At 40.5% G+C, this 17,672-nt stretch overlaps 1 protein-coding gene across 1 annotated transcript; it reads right to left on the reverse strand.

Moving 5' to 3' along the window:
* Positions 1-6,961: 6,961 nt before the first annotated feature.
* On the reverse strand, positions 6,962-17,569 carry LOC123448623. The gene is made up of 28 exons (XM_045125576.1): positions 17,280-17,569; positions 17,018-17,201; positions 16,757-16,908; positions 15,551-15,670; positions 15,323-15,454; positions 14,971-15,157; positions 14,716-14,893; positions 14,282-14,403; positions 14,086-14,177; positions 13,857-13,893; positions 13,634-13,694; positions 13,217-13,365; positions 12,997-13,067; positions 12,742-12,912; positions 12,568-12,636; positions 11,414-11,512; positions 11,237-11,326; positions 10,665-10,740; positions 10,475-10,580; positions 10,303-10,378; positions 9,719-9,898; positions 9,043-9,165; positions 8,873-8,956; positions 8,560-8,744; positions 8,327-8,465; positions 8,187-8,246; positions 7,824-7,928; positions 6,962-7,595 (listed from the first exon to the last, which is right to left on the reverse strand). The coding sequence occupies exons 1-28, from the start codon at positions 17,424-17,426 to the stop codon at positions 7,482-7,484; spliced, it is 3,309 nt and encodes a 1,102-aa protein (XP_044981511.1). The 5' UTR covers positions 17,427-17,569; the 3' UTR covers positions 6,962-7,481.
* Between the last annotated feature and the right edge of the window lie 103 nt (positions 17,570-17,672).

Here is a 17,672-nt window from a genome sequence, read left to right on the forward strand (position 1 = left end):
ACCTCTCTAACGGTGAATAGCTTCCCTCCAAGGAAGTGAACATCGGGATACATCTTCGTCTCAGTGAACTTGGTTATCCTTAACCCTAACTCCGTACTTGTGGTTTACTTGTGTTACTTGAGCATACATACATTGCATATTGTTTGTGCTCATTATATTGTGTTGGCTATTTCTTGTACAAGATTAATCATTCAAGCATACCCTCTATATCCACACGTTCATACTTGCAGCCCTTGATATATCGTGTGATATAGTGTGATCTAGTATCTTGTGTTGTTCACCTACTTGTCGTGTGATATAGCTCAAGTAAGTTTGTGTAACTTACTTGTGCTTGTTAGTAACTGCATTGTGTCCATCTTGGTAGATCGTGTTGTTGACACACGTTGCAGTGCCTAGTGCATTTAGGATTTGTGCTTGACAAGTACCCTCTTAGTTTATTTCCGCATTAGTTTCAAGCCAAATCCGAAGAAGTTTTTAAATAGCCTATTCACCCCCCCCCCTCTAGGCGTCATCGAGGTCTTTTCACATGGTTGAGTAACTGTGTGGTTGTAACATTGGGGGAATCCGAGGTATCACCCTCGTTGGATTCCGAACGATGTATCCGTCAAGGTGGGCTTAGAGGAATCACCCTCGGGGGTCCCACACTTGAGGGGTTGCACGACAGAGGCATCGTCGGGAATGGTGAAAGAGGAATCACCCTCGATAACCACGACCGACTAGCTATACTACAGAGATATCATCAGGAGTACTTAGCGAGGTGTCACCCTCGGTACTCGATAGTATCTCTGTAGCATCGTACAACTAAGGGGGGTGTATGTGTTGTGTCGGGTTTGGCTCGTCCATCAGGGATCGAGATTTGAAAGCAAAGCGGGTCAACTGGACTACGGGTCAGAGGGGATGACTGCTCCACCTATACTAAGCAGATTTAAAGTACAGTACTGAAAGTAGCAGTTCATCAAAAATAGGCTATGCATCAGATATAGGAGCTAACTACAATAGTAGAAAAATACTAATGCAAGCATGAAGGAGAAAGACATAGGCGATATAGGGATGATCAAGGGGGTTTGCTTGCCTTGCTGCTCTGCGGCAAAGGACTGATCGGTAGGGTCGTAGATGTACCCGGCAGCAGCGTCAGTCTCGGGGTCTACCGGTAAGAAGAGGGGGAAGAAACAATAAATAATAGCAACGGTGCAACACAATGCATGACATGGCAAGATGCAAGCTAGACATGAGCTAACGCAGCAACATCCGTCATAGACGGGTCGGAAGAATGTCTAACGATATTTTCCGGGTCTGTGGCTATTACCGGTCGGACGGAAAACGATGGAAAAGTTCCACGTTTGCTATGCTAGGGACGCGTGACAAACGAATGGACCGTGTATCTAGGTTCGTCTCGTTCTGCTGATCAACTTTCATGTTGAAAATATTATGATCTGACTTACGGATTATTTTATATTAATTTTTAAAGTTTTATTAATTATTTAAGAATTAAAAACAGATTCAATTAATTAAATTCAATGCTATTATGACATCAGCATGATGTCATGGTGACATCTGTAGTTGACTGGTCAACTCATCGGTGGGTCCCATGCGTCATAGACTCAGTTTTAATTAAGATTAAATAGTAATTAATCAGATTAATTTAGTGGGAGACCCACGTGGCATACTCTAATTATTCTAATTACCTAATTATTTAATTAACTAATTAATTAAATAATATATTTATTTATTTATTTAATAAAAAACATATTTTTATATTTTATTTTTCACTTTTCTTAAAAGAGGGTGTGGGGCCTCCCTGTCATAGACAGCGGGGTGGGTTGGCCCCACCGGTAAGTGTCTTAGGCCACATACAGACAAAACACCCATACACATATTTATACAATTAACGTATTCCCTGTACATACTTGCATATACACATATGCAATACATACACGATGCATACAAACGCAATACATACATAATACATAATACATACATGTCTTTTTATTTTATTTTCTATCTAGCTCTCCTCTCTTCTCCAACCTCTCTGTTTACAACACAGAACTCTCAACAACACAGACTCAACAACAGAGAGAGAGGGACATCTCCATCTACACCTACACGAGCACCACGACGTCGGAACGGAGCGTCGTTTGCCGGAATGGAACCGGGACGGCGCAAGGAAGGAGACGGTGGGAGGATCCCGAAAAGGGGCTCACCGGCGTTGATGTGAAGGTTCGGTGAAGCCGGAGTTCTCGAGAGGCCCGGAGGAGATGGCGTGGTGGAGGACGAGGTGGCGGCGGTGGCGGTCACGCAGTGAAGTTGGTGACGAGGAGGGCCGGCCGGTGGAGGACGCCGGAGGGGCCGGCCGGATCCGGCCCAGAAGAGGGGCGGCGCCCGGATGGGGCCGCCGGAGGGGCGAGGTGGCAGGGATGGTTCTCCTGTGGGACGACGGGATCGGGGTTTGGGGGAGCGACAGGGAGAGATCTAGGGTTGCCCGGTGGGGGGGGGCTTTATACCCCCACGTGATGCGCTGGATGGGGGGTCGGATGGGCGAGTTTTGGCCCAGTTGGGCCAGGGGGTTTTCTGTTTTGTTTTTTGTTTTTTTATATTCTTTTATTATTATATTTAATTACTTTATTTCCTTTATTTATTTTACACAAAGCTTCTCTTTTAAATATATAGGGATTACATAATAATTTCAAAAGTGCCCAATTCGCATTTATAATTCGTTGGAGAATTTTTATAACTCCCCGATGTTTTTATTTCAACAACATAAAACCTTTCTCATTCGACTTTAATTTTAAGTTTCGAATTTTGATTCGGTTTCAACTAACACAAGATCAATGATATAATTAACGGTGACGTGGCATCATTAGCGCGGGATCACTGTCGCTTAATTACAATCATCACTGTAGCAAAAGTCCAGGATGTCACATGCCTCCCCCCCTTATAGAGAATGACAGATGGGGCGTGCCCCTTAAACATTTTAAATAAAAACATAATGATAATAAAGTAAAAGTAAATAATAATAAATTAATTAGTTAATTAATTAATTTGTCAATTAGTTAAGTAATGGATTAGTCACTTAATTAGTAATCAAGTTAAGGTGTGTTCAACTTGTCCAATTAATTAGAGTAATTAATTAGGTTAATTAATTAATTATGATTATTTAAAACTAATTGGTTTAATTAAATCTGTTAATAAAATTAGCTCAGTATGACATGTAGGACCCATTGGTCTGATTGACGAGTCAACATGACGGTTGACTGACGATGTTAGCATGACATCATCTAATGTCATAACTATTGAATGAATTAAAAGGAATCTATTTAATTTTTGAATATTAATAAAACTTTAAAAATTAATATAAAATAATCCGTAATCCGGATGAAATTAATTTGTACAAGAAAGTTGATGAAAAAATCGAGACGGGTCCGGATACGCTATCCGTTCGTGTGCCACGCGTCTCTAGCATAGGGAACATGGAACTTTTTCATCTATTTTGTTTGTCCGGTACTAGCTAAAGACCCGGGAAATATCATTAGATATTTCCCAATCCGTCTATGACGGATGATACTACGTTAGCTCATGTCTAGCCCTGCATATTGCCATGCCATGCATCGTGTTGCATTTGTGCATTATATTTATTGTTTCTTCCCCCTCTTCTTACCGGTAGACCCCGAGATTGACACTGCTGTCGGGTACGACTACCCTACTGACGACCAGCCCTTTATCACAAAGCAACAAGGCAAGCAACCCCCCCCCCCTTGATCATTCCTATATCGCCTGTTCTTTCTCCCTCGTGCTTGCATTAGAATTTTGCTATTGTCGTAGTTAGCTCCTATATCTGATGCATAGCCTGTTTTTTGATAAAGTGCTACTTTATTCTACTGCACCTTAAAACTGTTTAGTATAGGTGGAGAGGTCATCCCCTTTGACCCTTAGTCCGGTTGCCCCTGCTTTTTCATTAAGTCTCGATCATCTGATCGACGAGCCATGAACCGTCAAAGCACTGACACCCCCTTAGTTGTACGACGTTGTAGGGCTACTATCGAGTACCAAGGGTGACACCTCGTTACATACTCCGATGTTAGCGTTGTAGTGTAGTTGACCATCGGTGGTTCTCGGAGGGTGATTCCTCCTTCACCACCTCCAATAACGACTCTCTCATACAACCCATCAAGTGTGGTCCATCAAGGGTGATTCCTCCTTGGCCACCCTGACGGTTACATCATTCGAAATCCATCAAGGGTGATACCTCGGATCCCTTTGATGTTACAACCACACAGTTACTTGACCGTGCTAGTGGGAACATGAATGGTGTGTTGGAGGTGGATTCCCACGTGGATGTGACGTTGAGTTAATTAAAATGCTAATGGATTTTGGTATTTGATCTCAGTTGGTCGGGAGACCTTTTTATACTAACCTTCACGTGGGAGAAGTTATGGGTACTCGACGTCGTGGTATCAACCGAAGCTCTTCAGATGTCAGCAATGGAGCGGCGCGCGCCCGAGTGGCCCGGATAAGCATCGTTCTTGTATAAGAGGTGTCAGGACTAACATCGGCCGCCCTCGCATCGTGTAGGAGCGCAAAGGGTGATGGGCCCATGACCCGTGCGCGCTTAGGATTTAGACCGGCGGGCTGGCCTCTTTGTTGAGCTTAAGTAGGGTTGCGACGTGTTGATGTTTCGAGGCCAGGCATGACCCACGAAAGTGTGTCCGGGCAGAGTTTATCAAGCGTGTTGGGTACTGTGGTGCATCCCTACACGGATGAAAATTAATTATTCGAATAGCCGTGTCCACGGTTACACGACGATTTGGAGTTGTGCCCCGCTCTTATACAACTACAACTGTTACTTAACTGGAATGTTTGCTCTCGGATTGCTTCCTCGCAGGGAGTCGAGGAAGAATCTCTGGGCGTGACCTTAATTAATATTGCTGCAACAATATGACTATATATTTGTGTTGTTTGCTCTACTCTCGTCTATTGTTGCAAGACGCTGAAGATGCTAGTCTTCGATAGGACTAGGCCTTCTCTCTCTATTCTCGCATTGCTGGAGTTTGTCCACATATGACCCCTTCCTTTGATACTGATGCATACTTAGCATAGTTTTGATGTCAGTCTTAAGAGTAATTTGGATGAGTACTCACCGTTGCTTTGCTCCCCTTTTTCCCCTTGATACTATTGCTGCGACCATATGATGGAACCCAGTTTGATGATGACTGCTACCCCGACAGTGCCTACTACTACGTGGAGGCCGTTCACAACCAGGAGTAGCTTAGAGGGTTCCGAGGCAGGAGGCCTCGCCTCGTTCGATCGTTAATTCTTTTGTGCTAGCCTTCTCTAAGGCGTTGTCATGTTTCATGTTTGTACTCAGATATTTGTTGCTTTCGCTGACTCGTGTGTTCGTCAAGTTTCTTTATTCTAGCCCTCGGGGCCCGTGGCTTCTAATATGAAGCTTGTATGCTTTTATTTGTGTCTAAAGTTGTGTTGTGATATCTTTCTGTGAGTCATTGAGCTTGGTCGTACGCATTTACGTGTATGATTGGCGTATATGATCAAATCAAAGGCCGACTTAAATATTTAATTAATGGTTTATGTTTTTTTAATATATATTTTCGCGCCGCCTAAAAATGGGTCGTTGGTTGCGTTGGACGCAAACGCTGACCTAATTACAAAAACGAACACGGATGTCCGCTGAACCGACCAAACGAACAAAACGCAAACAAAAACGTCGTTTGTTTGGATCGGTAAGTTGGAGTTGCTCTTAATTCGCAAAAAAAAAAAAAAAAAGGTGTTACAAACACGCACATAAGACTATCATCACCGAACATGACAGTATACAGGTCCGACGACTTGTTACCAATGAGTGTCCTCGTCATTGCCCATCATCTTTATCTTTATAGCTTACAAATTGACGACTTGGTATTGGTATTGCTACTCCAACTTTACAATAGATGTTTATAGGAACGTTTTGAGCGTCGGCAGAAACACAACGTCATATTCTTCGGTCCATAATTATATGAGACGTGCAGATCCATTCACTTGAATGATCTCATACACTTATCATCTACTCCCTCCGTTTGTAAATATATTTGTAAATATAAGTCATTTTAAGAGATTTTACTAAGAGACTACATACAAAACAAAATGAATGAATCTACATTAAGTATGTCTATATACATTCGTATGTAGTCCTACATTCTAAAAAAACTTATACTTAGGAACCAAGGAATACATAAATCTCAGCATGTTAGAAAAAATAATTCTCATTTTTAAGATTTTTTTTTTTCATTTGCAAAGACTCAAAAAATCAGAGGACGGAGAAAAGATACTGCACGGGTCCCTCAGTGTATGAAAATATTTTAGAAAAAATGATAGTAACACAATGAATCATCTTAAAAATTAGAAAAAATGATAGTAACACAATGAATCATCTTAAAAATTATGCATGCCGATTTGAATGAAACAGCCGAACTTAAATGTTAAATGTATGATTTTTGTATGATTTTCTTTTGACAAAATGAAAAAATGAAAATTTATTTCATGCCCACGATCCATAGTGAATTATCAAAACAAAATGGAAGTCCAAGAATATATATATACTAAAAATTGTTTACTGGCGAATAGAAGAACTCTCTTGGATTAAAGTTTTCAAGGAAAGCTTCGAGTTGAAGATCTACCATCAGATATCAGAAATTTTCAAAAGGTAAAAAATAAAAAAAAATCCAATATCACCTGCAGAGTTCTGGTTCATACAATTCTCCTGGTAGCGCGATTACACACGCAGGCAGGGACGGAATGAAACAAGCACCTCGAATAATGACAGATATTTAATCGTCAAAAACAATTACGACACCAAGTATGGAAATGCACTGGTCCTACAGTATTCTCGACCCAGTAGCGTGATCCTGAGCGCAGGCACCACCACCACTCCAGTAATGACAAAAAGGAACAAATCTGGCCAGGGCAAGGCTCAAAGCATCAAAGATGATTACGAGACCAAGTTGTAAATTATTCTGGTTATAGTAAGATAAAATGAATATTTCCTAACTGACAACAATAATAAGTTAATTGACCTGACCTGATGCTCATTCATACTGTACACTTGCACAGGATCTACAACTCGCAATCTAAACCAAGATTCTCAATAATAATTGACTGAAAACGACAGACAGCCTGACCCGAGCCGAACATGATAGAGCTACAAATACAAATCTATCTCCTTTGGATGGTGATGTGCTTGGAGCAGGCCATGTCAGCTGTGCTGTTGTTGACCTACCACAAGCATCAAGGCATCAATCAGATTTGCATCCCTCCGTTGCTGTTGCTGTTACTCTCACTATGACGGTCACGGTCCCTTCTTCATCTGATGCCTACACTTCCTTGTACTGTAGCCCCACGGTCCCTTCTTCATCTAATGCCTACACTTCCTTCTACTGTAGCCCCGCTCCAATAGCAGCCATTGCTCATGTATGTACATGCTTTCAACATAGCTACATAAAGTAGCTTAGCATTGTCTTTTTCCTCGACCCACCCTCTCCATAGAGATCATTCCACTGAACAAGCTCATTCATATTCGTTGAATCAGAAGATACACTTGCACAAACCTACAAGCAAGTGACATACAAGGTCAGGAGATTCGTCTATCAGGCAACGTAATTTCTTTGTAGATTGAAAAATCCCAGCCACACCACTTGTACAGGGATTATCTTCATGACATATTATTCCGGTTAGAAACTGTACAAATATGGATCAGTTTATGTGTTCGTACATACTTGGCATGATACAGCATGGCTACCGACCCACAGCACAAACTCATAATTACAATAACTTACCTGTTCATGTGCATGTTTGAAATCACCTATACCCAAGGCACGGACATCATTGCCAGAACAAGATTGGGGCAATGGTCTGTTTTCTGCTTCTGCCAAAGCTCTCTCCTGCAGGTGAACACACAAGAAGTCAAAATCCATTTCACGTCATCCATCACTGTCAAATACTGTATAATCTATACCACCTCTACTGTGAAATACAAGGGGTAGTTAGGATGTCCAGAATTAAATAGTTCAATAATGAATAGATTATGCATTAATACTGCATCAGAGGTTTACAGTCAAAGGTGAGGTCAAATACAGACAGTCAAACTAGGCCTTATTTTTGGAAGGCAAATTATACAAGTTTAGGAGGCTATAAGTTACCTTTTTCTCCTTTTCAAGGATATCTCTGATAGGAAGATGAGCAGCAGTCACACAAAGATTCTGAAAAATAACTCAAAAGAGCATTAGCATAGTAGAACAGAAATGTGTTTGCCGCAGAAATCATTCGTAGTAAATAATACCTTAAGATCACTTCCCGAATATCCTTCCGTCAAATTAGCAATGGCTTCAAGATCAAGGTCATCTGCCAAATCTTCTTTGGCTAGTATGACGCTAATAATTTTTCTTCTATTTGATGCATCAGGCAAATTCACCATCAACCTAAATAAAATAATTTCCATATATTTTGTCAGTCAATAAACTATAATTTCTCTTGGTGTCAGAATCTGGATCCTAAGAAAGAACTGAAAAACACCTCCTTGGAAGCCTCCTAATAACAGCTTCATCAAGGTCGAATGGCCTATTAGTCGCAGCAAGGACTAATACGCGTTCTTTATCTTTTGTTCTTAGCCCATCCCAGTTCACCATAAACTCGTTTTTCATCTTGCGCATGGCTTCATGCTCTCCAGGGTTCTCACGTCTACCCAACATGCCATCAACCTAAAAGATGCAAAAACGGCAAGAAAATAAGCAGCACCCTTCAGGACTAACAGCAAACTTAGCGAGTATGTACCCATACAGTGCAAGAAAATTATCAATATTGAATAGTCACAGTTGCATTAGCTTACCTCATCTACGAAGATGACACTTGGAGCAATTTTGCTTGCCAGTGAAAACACAGCTTTCACATACTTCTCTCCTTCACCAAACCACTGCAACAACAGGTGATTTAGATGACACAAACACCCAAAAAGCAGAAACAAGGACAGACATCAGCCAATCCTATCAAATGGAATACCTTTGAGGATATACTTGACATTGATATGTTTATGAAATTAGCACCAGCCTCTGTTGCCACAGCTTTTGCAAGCATCGTCTTCCCCGTACCAGGCGGACCAAAAAGTAATATTCCTTTACATGGCTATAATCAAGTAACAAAAGTAACAATAGTCAGCTTATAGAAATATAAAAGGTTCCACTACTTCATAAACAGAACAAACAATAATCAGTTTGCTAAATATAATAGCTATATTTTGTTATTCAGATTGGTATATAGAACTTCTTTCACCATGTTCATTAGAACTTCCTTACTTCATAAACAGAACAAATCAGTTTGCTAAATATAATAGCTATATTTTGCTATTCAGATTGGTATATAGAACTTCTTTCACCATGTTCATTAGGTGCCTTATTTATTGGGCAACTCCCAAAACCAAAAAGGTGAAAGGCACCCATTGGCTACACCAATGGATTAAACTTGCCTCACTTGCCAGTTTTTATATTAAATGACAAAAGGCAAGCCAAGTAATACGTTCATACTATATAGCATATCTACAAAAACACAGAAGTTCCTAAGAGACTACCTTTTGAGGAGTATTTCTTGGTAATATTTTGGCATTTAGTTAATATTTGACTTCAATACCAAAACTTTACCAAGATCCAAACAGCTTTTACAGTATACAAATAATATATACCTTCATAAGTTGTCCTTTAGAAAACAATTCAGGCCTTTGCAAGGGCAGCATCACTAACTCCTTCAGAGTTTCCTTGACACTTTCCAATGCTCCGATGTCCTCAAATGTAACTCCGATTTCATTAGGAGGGATAACATCGGCAAGAAGCCTCTTTTCAAATTCGTTTTCCGTAGCAATATCCTGGCATTGTTGGAAAGAAGAACAGTTAGCTCTATTGATTTTTAATGATTTCATATAGCTATAGCACTGTAGTATAAGCAGCGCTCATTAGTAATGGTTTCCTCTCAGCTACTATAGATGAATAGCCATGAAGATGCATAACTATACAAGTGAACTGGACGAACAGTATGCTTAAAAAAAGGGACAGGCCCAGTGCTAGAAGCTCCCACACCAGGTGGAGTCTGGGGAAGGATTATACGAGGCAAGTCTGACCCTGTACAGTGCATGCAGATAGGTTGTGTTGAACCCAGGACCTCTTGGCACAAGTGGGGAATACTTCACCACTGCGCCAGACCCGTCCTTCATGAACATGCTTAAAACAGTAAAATTCCTTAAGAAAGCAGATATACTAAAAGAAGGCATACTTTAAGCGGCTTCCTTTTGTTGCTGCTCTTAGGGCCAGAACGGGTGCTTTCCAACATATCAACTCCATGCTTAAGACTGGAATGGTCAATAAAGGTAAAATGATTAAGTTCATGAGGAACCAGAATAAATTGTGTGGTCAACTTGGTGCAAATAAAAAAATAGATGGGAAACCTTTCACTAGATAGGGAAAACTGCAAATCAACTGAAGGGTCAGGGTTTGTAGCTGTTGAGTGCTTTAGTTGATGACTCAAAGCAAAACCAACTATTGTATCAATACCTGAAAAATATAAACATAATTAACACATCATGCAATTGGACAAAATTGTAACTTAGCAGAAACTTGAATAGAAATGCTACTCACACTCATTTGTAAGGACGCGATCCTTGACACATATTGTCTCAAGATCAGAGCATTCCAAGCCAATCCGCGTTAGAAACTAAAAGGAATTGCAGATATTAACAAAACCAACAAAATTCTAATTAGAATAACAAATAAGCTCATGGGAGTAACGAGTCCATTAAGTAACTAAACTGGAAACATCATAGCAAAGTCAATGATAATCCTATCAAAACGCACCCATTTTCTTAGCTCCCGGTAGATGGTAAAAGAGAAGTTACATTTCTCTAGTTACTCATAGAATTTCTGAAACTTTTAGATGCTTACAAATCTAGAGAAGAATACGAATAATAAATACAGCACCATAAGCTTCAAGGTATGCCAACATGAACGTTGTCTAAAAGCCAAGACCAACACTATATGCTTATCTTTATTATATAATTTATAAAACACAAACAGTACTGGTTCAAACAAAACAACAGATTAAAGAAAGTTAAACAGTACCGAGAACATTTAATGAAAACCACGGAGTATACTCGTAAACAAATAATTGCAAACATACTTAGGTGAGAAATGTTTTTAGAACTGCGACTTACAGAGCGTATTTTTGAAGTGTTATCATTTGCTTTAAGAATTTCAATATCTTTATCTAACATCTGGTTCCAACGTGAAAGCTCAACTTCATCCTGTAAACAGTTTTTCCAGATGTTAAGATGACAGAAGGGACTAAACACAAAATGAACTATTCTTTCTGATTAACTCGAGTAACATACTTGTGGTGGTTGGATCGTCACTTTATTTGGGAAAATCTTTGTTAGATGTCTCATCGCCTTTGGCATTTCCTTACTTTTATCATGTACCTGATCCAAGTCCTGCATTTCCTTGTGTCAGTCTGTAACAAGAATGTACCAATGTGGTGGAGAAGGAAGACTTCTGAATCATAACGTGCACATCGCCTAGTTTTATAACAATATATAAGTCAAATGATGGAAAAGATCTACAAAAGAAGCCCCAAAAAAACGCTGTTCCTAAATGCACTGTATGAAACCATCATGAAGACTATAAAATTATGTGTATTTAATTGTCAAATGAGCAAACCCACAGAAACAATCTGGCCTGACAATGCCAAAGGAAGGTACATAAAAAGGAAAAGAAATGGTCAAAGGTTGATGTGAGATCCCACATATTTCCTGCCAAAGGAATTCCCGAACGAGAAACATTATTTCCAACACGGTTAACTAACATAGGTGTGTGTTAGACAAATATATCCAATTCTGAGCCTGGGCTCTTCTGCACCCCGTGAACAGTAAATTCAAAAAAAAATACTAGGACAAAATTAAAAAAAAATAACAGTTTTTTTACATGGAAGATGTTTGAGTGTGTGAGGTCCGTGCCAATTTTCGGCACATTCAGACATCTGAGTAGCTCTCAGCAAAAGAACAAAATCGATCCAAGCATTGCACAAACAGTAAACTTTTTCAGGGACCCCAAATTTGTCTTTTTTTGCTGAGAGCTACTCAGATGTCCAAATGTGCTGAAATTTGGCACAGGCATCACACACTCCAGCATCTTTCACCACAAAAAAAACATTTTTTATACTATTTTTAACGAACTTACTGTTCACACCATGGCTGGCTCTTCTGAGCCCGGGAGCCAAAACGCCTTTGTCTGTGTTAGTGTTATGTGTGTGTGTGTGTGTGCAAGATAGCTAGGGATCAGGATGCCATTAGTTAGCTAAGCAAGGTAGGGTGCAAGGTCGAACTACAGTTTGGCTGTGAAACTACGCAAGGGAGATTGAAATGACGTTAAATGCTGATTGTACCCCTGTTGCTAGCTAATTAAAGTTCTGAAAAACCTATATAGGTCCTAATCATAAATTATTTTCGCAACAAAAGGTAATATTTGGTACAGTACAATTAAAAGCTACCTGCAATGCAAGGTCAAGAATTGCTTGGCTATAAGGAAACTTTGAAAGGAAGAGAGACCCCGTATTTGCCTGCATGTACAAGTATCTCTGTTAGCTATAATTGACAAGTTAACCACGCAAAAGATTTAGAACGAGCATTCATAGATCACAATAAACAAACTTTACAAACAGTACCTTCTCTTTTCGACTGTCAGGCTGGATATGAGAACCAACAATAAAAACACCTGCGGGGAAATGTTCGAGCTTGCTCTTCAGTCCATAATAGGAATCATTATTCCCGCATATTTTTTCTGTGTCCTTCAGAAATAGGATCATAGGACCATGCTGTATTTCTTCACAGATAAACTGTGGAACACACACTGTTAATAAGGAAAGCAAAAATAACAATGATGCAGATCATGGCTAAAATTAATGCATAGATGTACGTACCTGAATGATCACATCAAATGGGTGTTTGGATCTATTTTCCCATCCTGGACTGTCGAGGCACAAAGAATCAACTGGAATGACAGTAGATTAATTAGAATTCAAATAAGCAACTGAACTGAACTGAACTTCACCGTTGCAGTAACCATAAAATTTAAGCACAAGTAGCATCACTTAGTTTATTGCCATTTCTTTAGAACAAATGAACACACCAAAGACTAACCTGAACAAAATAAGCCATGATCAACTTCACAACTGCCTCCAAGATCAATACCTCCTGGGATTTGTTCATCAAACCTTACCCCAACCTTTGATGATCTATTTTCTTCGAAAGGAAGACATATTTGACCTAGCGAGCCAAATTCTGGAGGACTACAGATCAAACAATCTAACATCAGCCAGAGACAGCATTATAGAACCATTAAGTTGCAGATAATAACAACAATGAGATGTTTGTATGCTTTCCAAGGACAAGATATCCACATATTTATAAACCTCAGGAAGCAACGTAAGACAGCAGTCAAATCCAAAAAATAGCACCCTCTTATTTTGTTTGTTGAACCAAAAAAACAAACAATTTCATTCAAAATAGAATAACTGCAAATGCAGGAAGTGCAAATAGTGCCGAGACAACTCATACCTATGTCCGTCGAGGATAACGTTTGTAGGCAGTAATGAACCAATGTACCTCACTCTATCACCTGAACAAAACATCAGATTATCAATTACATTTATTTTACAGATATACCAAAACATTTGAACCACGTTCCAGAGTATCATTGATACTACCAATCAACCATAAAACTTGCACCAGAAAAAGACGGTGGCCTACACAAGATATCACAAAATATCAATGTTCTTACCTTTTTTGTATGACTCTAATTCCTTGGAAGTCTTCCCCTGAAACAAGAAACATATGTTCTGAGTTGCTCAATTAGTTAAATATATATTACCAAACAAAATATAGACTACAATTATGGTCTAAAATCACAGGTAGATTAGTAAACCATTTATGTTGATGAGTTGATAAAGAAAACAGAGAACAAACAGTAATGTCAGTAAGAAAATGTGGGTAATTGCTAAGAAGCTTACACCAAACAGCATTGAAGAATCGACTGTGAGCAACCTCACACTGAAATGTTTTGCAAGTGCCTTCACCAGATATTGTTGGTAGATCTCAGTCCCTGTAAAAGATAGGTTGCTGCACTTAATATACTTATACAGATAGTTGTATAACTAGCAAAGCTACAATATGATTCCAAGCTTACAACAAGTAGACAGTAGATACCTGCCGGACCGGACAGCAATGCTCGTTGACCGAGAGAAGAAATGTGTTTGGTAAACTCAATATAGTCTTTGCATTGTAAATGCACAAATGTTGATGACAGGAGAGCACATTTGGTATCCTCGCTGCAAGGACAACTAGTATCAGGACACTGTTCTTAATCATGGGACAAAAATAAACTAACAAATTACATCTGTGATCGCTAACAAGAGATTACCCAGGTATCCTAATTGATCATGAAACTAGTAATACCTAGAGGGAATAACGGCAACATATGCTGAACAACCGAGCATCTTATCACACATTCAAAATTATGATGCACAGAAGCCATATATTTACCAACTCCATACCCAGATGGGGACAGACCAATATCACATGTAATAACTTAGTATATTTACAAGAACAAGAATCTCTAAAAAGATACCATAAGAATTTACCTTAGATAATATGGAAAATTATCAAATGACTCAGATATGTCATTAGCATCATGTGTTGCATTTTTTAGATCCTCCTTTGATAGTTGAGACCGGGCAGACTCTATACTTTCTTCAGAGTTAGACTGGTCCTCCCTTGTTTTACAGAAATTACCAAATATATCTGGATCCGCTGATGATCCTGCAAAAGGTTATTTACCTTAGCAGCCCTTTTACCACAATAAAGTGCAAATTTAAAATAAAATACATTAGTCTCACCAATAGGCATCAATGGAGCCAATGGAGGCCGGCTTTTACCAAAGTAAAAGGATGGCAATTTGGGTCCTTTTGATGACAAATGTTCTTGAATATCTTTGATAAGTGAATGCTGTCCCTGATGGATACTACTGCAAGTAGAGGAAAACGCTAAAGTGCTTGATTTATCCTGCGGGTGTTGCTGGAATATCTACCGTCACATTAAGGACTTTAAACAGCAACAACTTTCTTTGCCTAACAATTGCATACTAATTCAACTAAACTCTAATAGAACCAAAGATCCTTCATCAGTGTAGACCACAAACAGAACCAGCAACCTATCTGCTGCAACAGCAGGCAGTGAGAAAAAGGATACGTAAGCATGCCTCAAAGGTGAACTGAAGACAATTTCATCCCCTCCATTTAGGGTAACTTTAGCATTTTTGTCCAAAGCCTTGCCATTTACACGAACAACTTTGGGCTCATGTATTTCAAGTAGAGCACCTCGCTAATATCAAAAGGTCAACATAAAAAAAGAGGGGTATTAGGAGGTAAACCAAGTGCATAACACGGGAACTCCTAAATTTTCCAGGAAAAATTATACCTTAGTAGCAAGCTTCAGTTTACAAACAAGCGAGCTAGTAGATGACTCGCCCAGTCTCAAATCATATTGTGCTCCATAACCAACAGTAAAATAGGAGGAATGAATAGGAAGGGAAGGATCCTGCAAAACGAATAGAACTGCAGTCAACTAAATGAAGAGCTGCTAGTCTGTGATGAACTTGTTAAGCACTACTCCCTCTGTACCACAATACTTGTAGTTTTTTTTTTTTGAGATACACAATACTTGTAGTTGGGGGTACTTGTATTAGTGTTGCCCAACAACAAGTACAGTATTAAGGTACAAGGGAGTACTCCCTCCGTTCCTAAATATAAGTCTTTGTAGAGATTTCACTAGTGAACTACATACGGATGTATATAGACATACTTTAGAGTATAGATTCAATCATTTTGCTCCGTATGTAGACCCTTAGTGAAATCGCTTAAAAGACTTATATTTAGGAACGGAGGGAGTATTATGCAGTCTCTTCAAATCAAAAAAAAAAAAATATTTAGGCAAGTAAACTTGGTTACTTGGATCCCGGTTATGTATAAATCTACATTAATTCAATAACATCGCTACTTCCAAACCAATTTTTTGAAAGATTGCAATAGTTATGTGGTTGACTGGACCAGGAAGCTCAAGAAGCAGCAAAAACATAATGCACCAAACAGTAAGATAACAATACACCCGCAGTACTTGGCCTACTGAAACAGTGGTGCGTGTTTAAGAAATGTTTCCAAAGATGTAAGCATGGTGTTTGACAAGTTAACTGATTGCAATTTTCTCGTAACCAACATTGTATATCTCTAGTAGTAGACTCGAGAGGAAACACAAGAGGGAATGTATAAATATATACATCTCAATTCAGGACTCGGGACCAGGACACTGAAGAGAGATATTTCTATGAGACCCTGAATACATCCTAAAGTGATGTAAGAGGAACCAGCAATTCAGCAAACATATTGGTTGGAATATCAGGGGTTTCATGTAACGGTGTACAAATACACACTTGAGACTGAAATGAAATGCTTTCACTAAAAAAGATTGTTTGCCAAAACAAACTATTCTTAGATGGAAGAAGAGGTTTAACAGCACGGGTTTTGCTATTGATGATATTGGCACGAAATTATGTTGCAAGTGCACAGAAAAAAGGGAACTCAAATCAATTCGATTTGATGAGTAAAAAGAGATAGAAAGAAGACGCACCGTGGCATACTGTGAGATTAGTCTACACCAGGGCTCCTGGCGCCTGCTGCCCAGTGCCCCCTGGCGTTTATTGGATGTGGCCTTGGCCGACAAATCATTGGCCCTCTTCAACATGGCGGATAAATCTTTGCCAGTGGCGCCACGCTTTTGCCCTGCGCAAGCGAGAAAAATCATCAGACCATAAGCGGTCTGAAGGCCCCAGCCGAAAAGGGGCAGTCTTTGGGCGCCACCAGACCATAATCCAAAAGGGGAGACTCGTACCGTCCGAATTCGACGCCGCCTCCCCTGACCTCAGGAAGGCCTCCAGCCTGTCCATGGCGCCGGTGAGAGCCTGCAGGCCGGTGGTGTCCGGCGGTGCGACCGGCGGACCGGTGGCGATAGCAGCCTCGGACGCATCTGTCGCCGGCGCCGCCGTCTTGGTTGTATCCTCTTCGGCCGCCGTAGCCTGCGAAGAACAAGAGCGTTGTGTGATGAGCAAGATAGGATCAAGGCGGGCGCGGCGCATGCAGGGGGAGATCCGGACCTTGGCGCGCTTGCCGGGCCTGCGGGCGCCCGACGACTGGGCCTCGGCCCCCGGCGCCTGGTCCGCCGGCGGCGGCGGCGAGCCCTTGTCGTCGTCGTCGTCGTCCGAGGGGCGCTTGGCCGCGGCGCTCCGCCTGGTGTCGACCATCGTCCCTGGTCCCCTGTGGTGGGATCGGCGGGCGTGGAGAGGAGAGGAGACGAGAGGAGACGAGACGAAAGCAGGCAAGGAAGGAAGGAACCAAAACGTTTGCGTTGTTGCGTCGCGGAGAGAAAAAAGCAGGCAGAGAGGAAATTGAAGGGGCAAATATAATACTAGTAGTACGATAATAGACGGCGCCGCGGCGACCACCAATGATACGGCAGCGGCGCGACAGGTTAGACTGTGCTATCGAGG

The sequence above is a fragment of the Hordeum vulgare genome, chromosome 4H, assembly GCF_904849725.1.
Source record: "Hordeum vulgare subsp. vulgare chromosome 4H, MorexV3_pseudomolecules_assembly, whole genome shotgun sequence".
Taxonomy (NCBI): domain Eukaryota; kingdom Viridiplantae; phylum Streptophyta; class Magnoliopsida; order Poales; family Poaceae; genus Hordeum; species Hordeum vulgare.

Bases quoted from the DNA above. Each gene is read 5' to 3' on its own strand.
- LOC123448623 (XM_045125576.1), bottom strand. From the start codon at position 17,426: ATGGTCGACACCAGGCGGAGCGCCGCGGCCAAGCGCCCCTCGGACGAC. The intron at 13,366-13,633 runs GTATGAGTTGTC...TTTGATCTGTAG, and splicing joins GTTATCCTCGACGGACATAG to TCCTCCAGAATTTGGCTCGC. The intron at 10,379-10,474 runs GTTTCCCATCTA...TGACCATTCCAG, and splicing joins TTTTCCCTATCTAGTGAAAG to TCTTAAGCATGGAGTTGATA.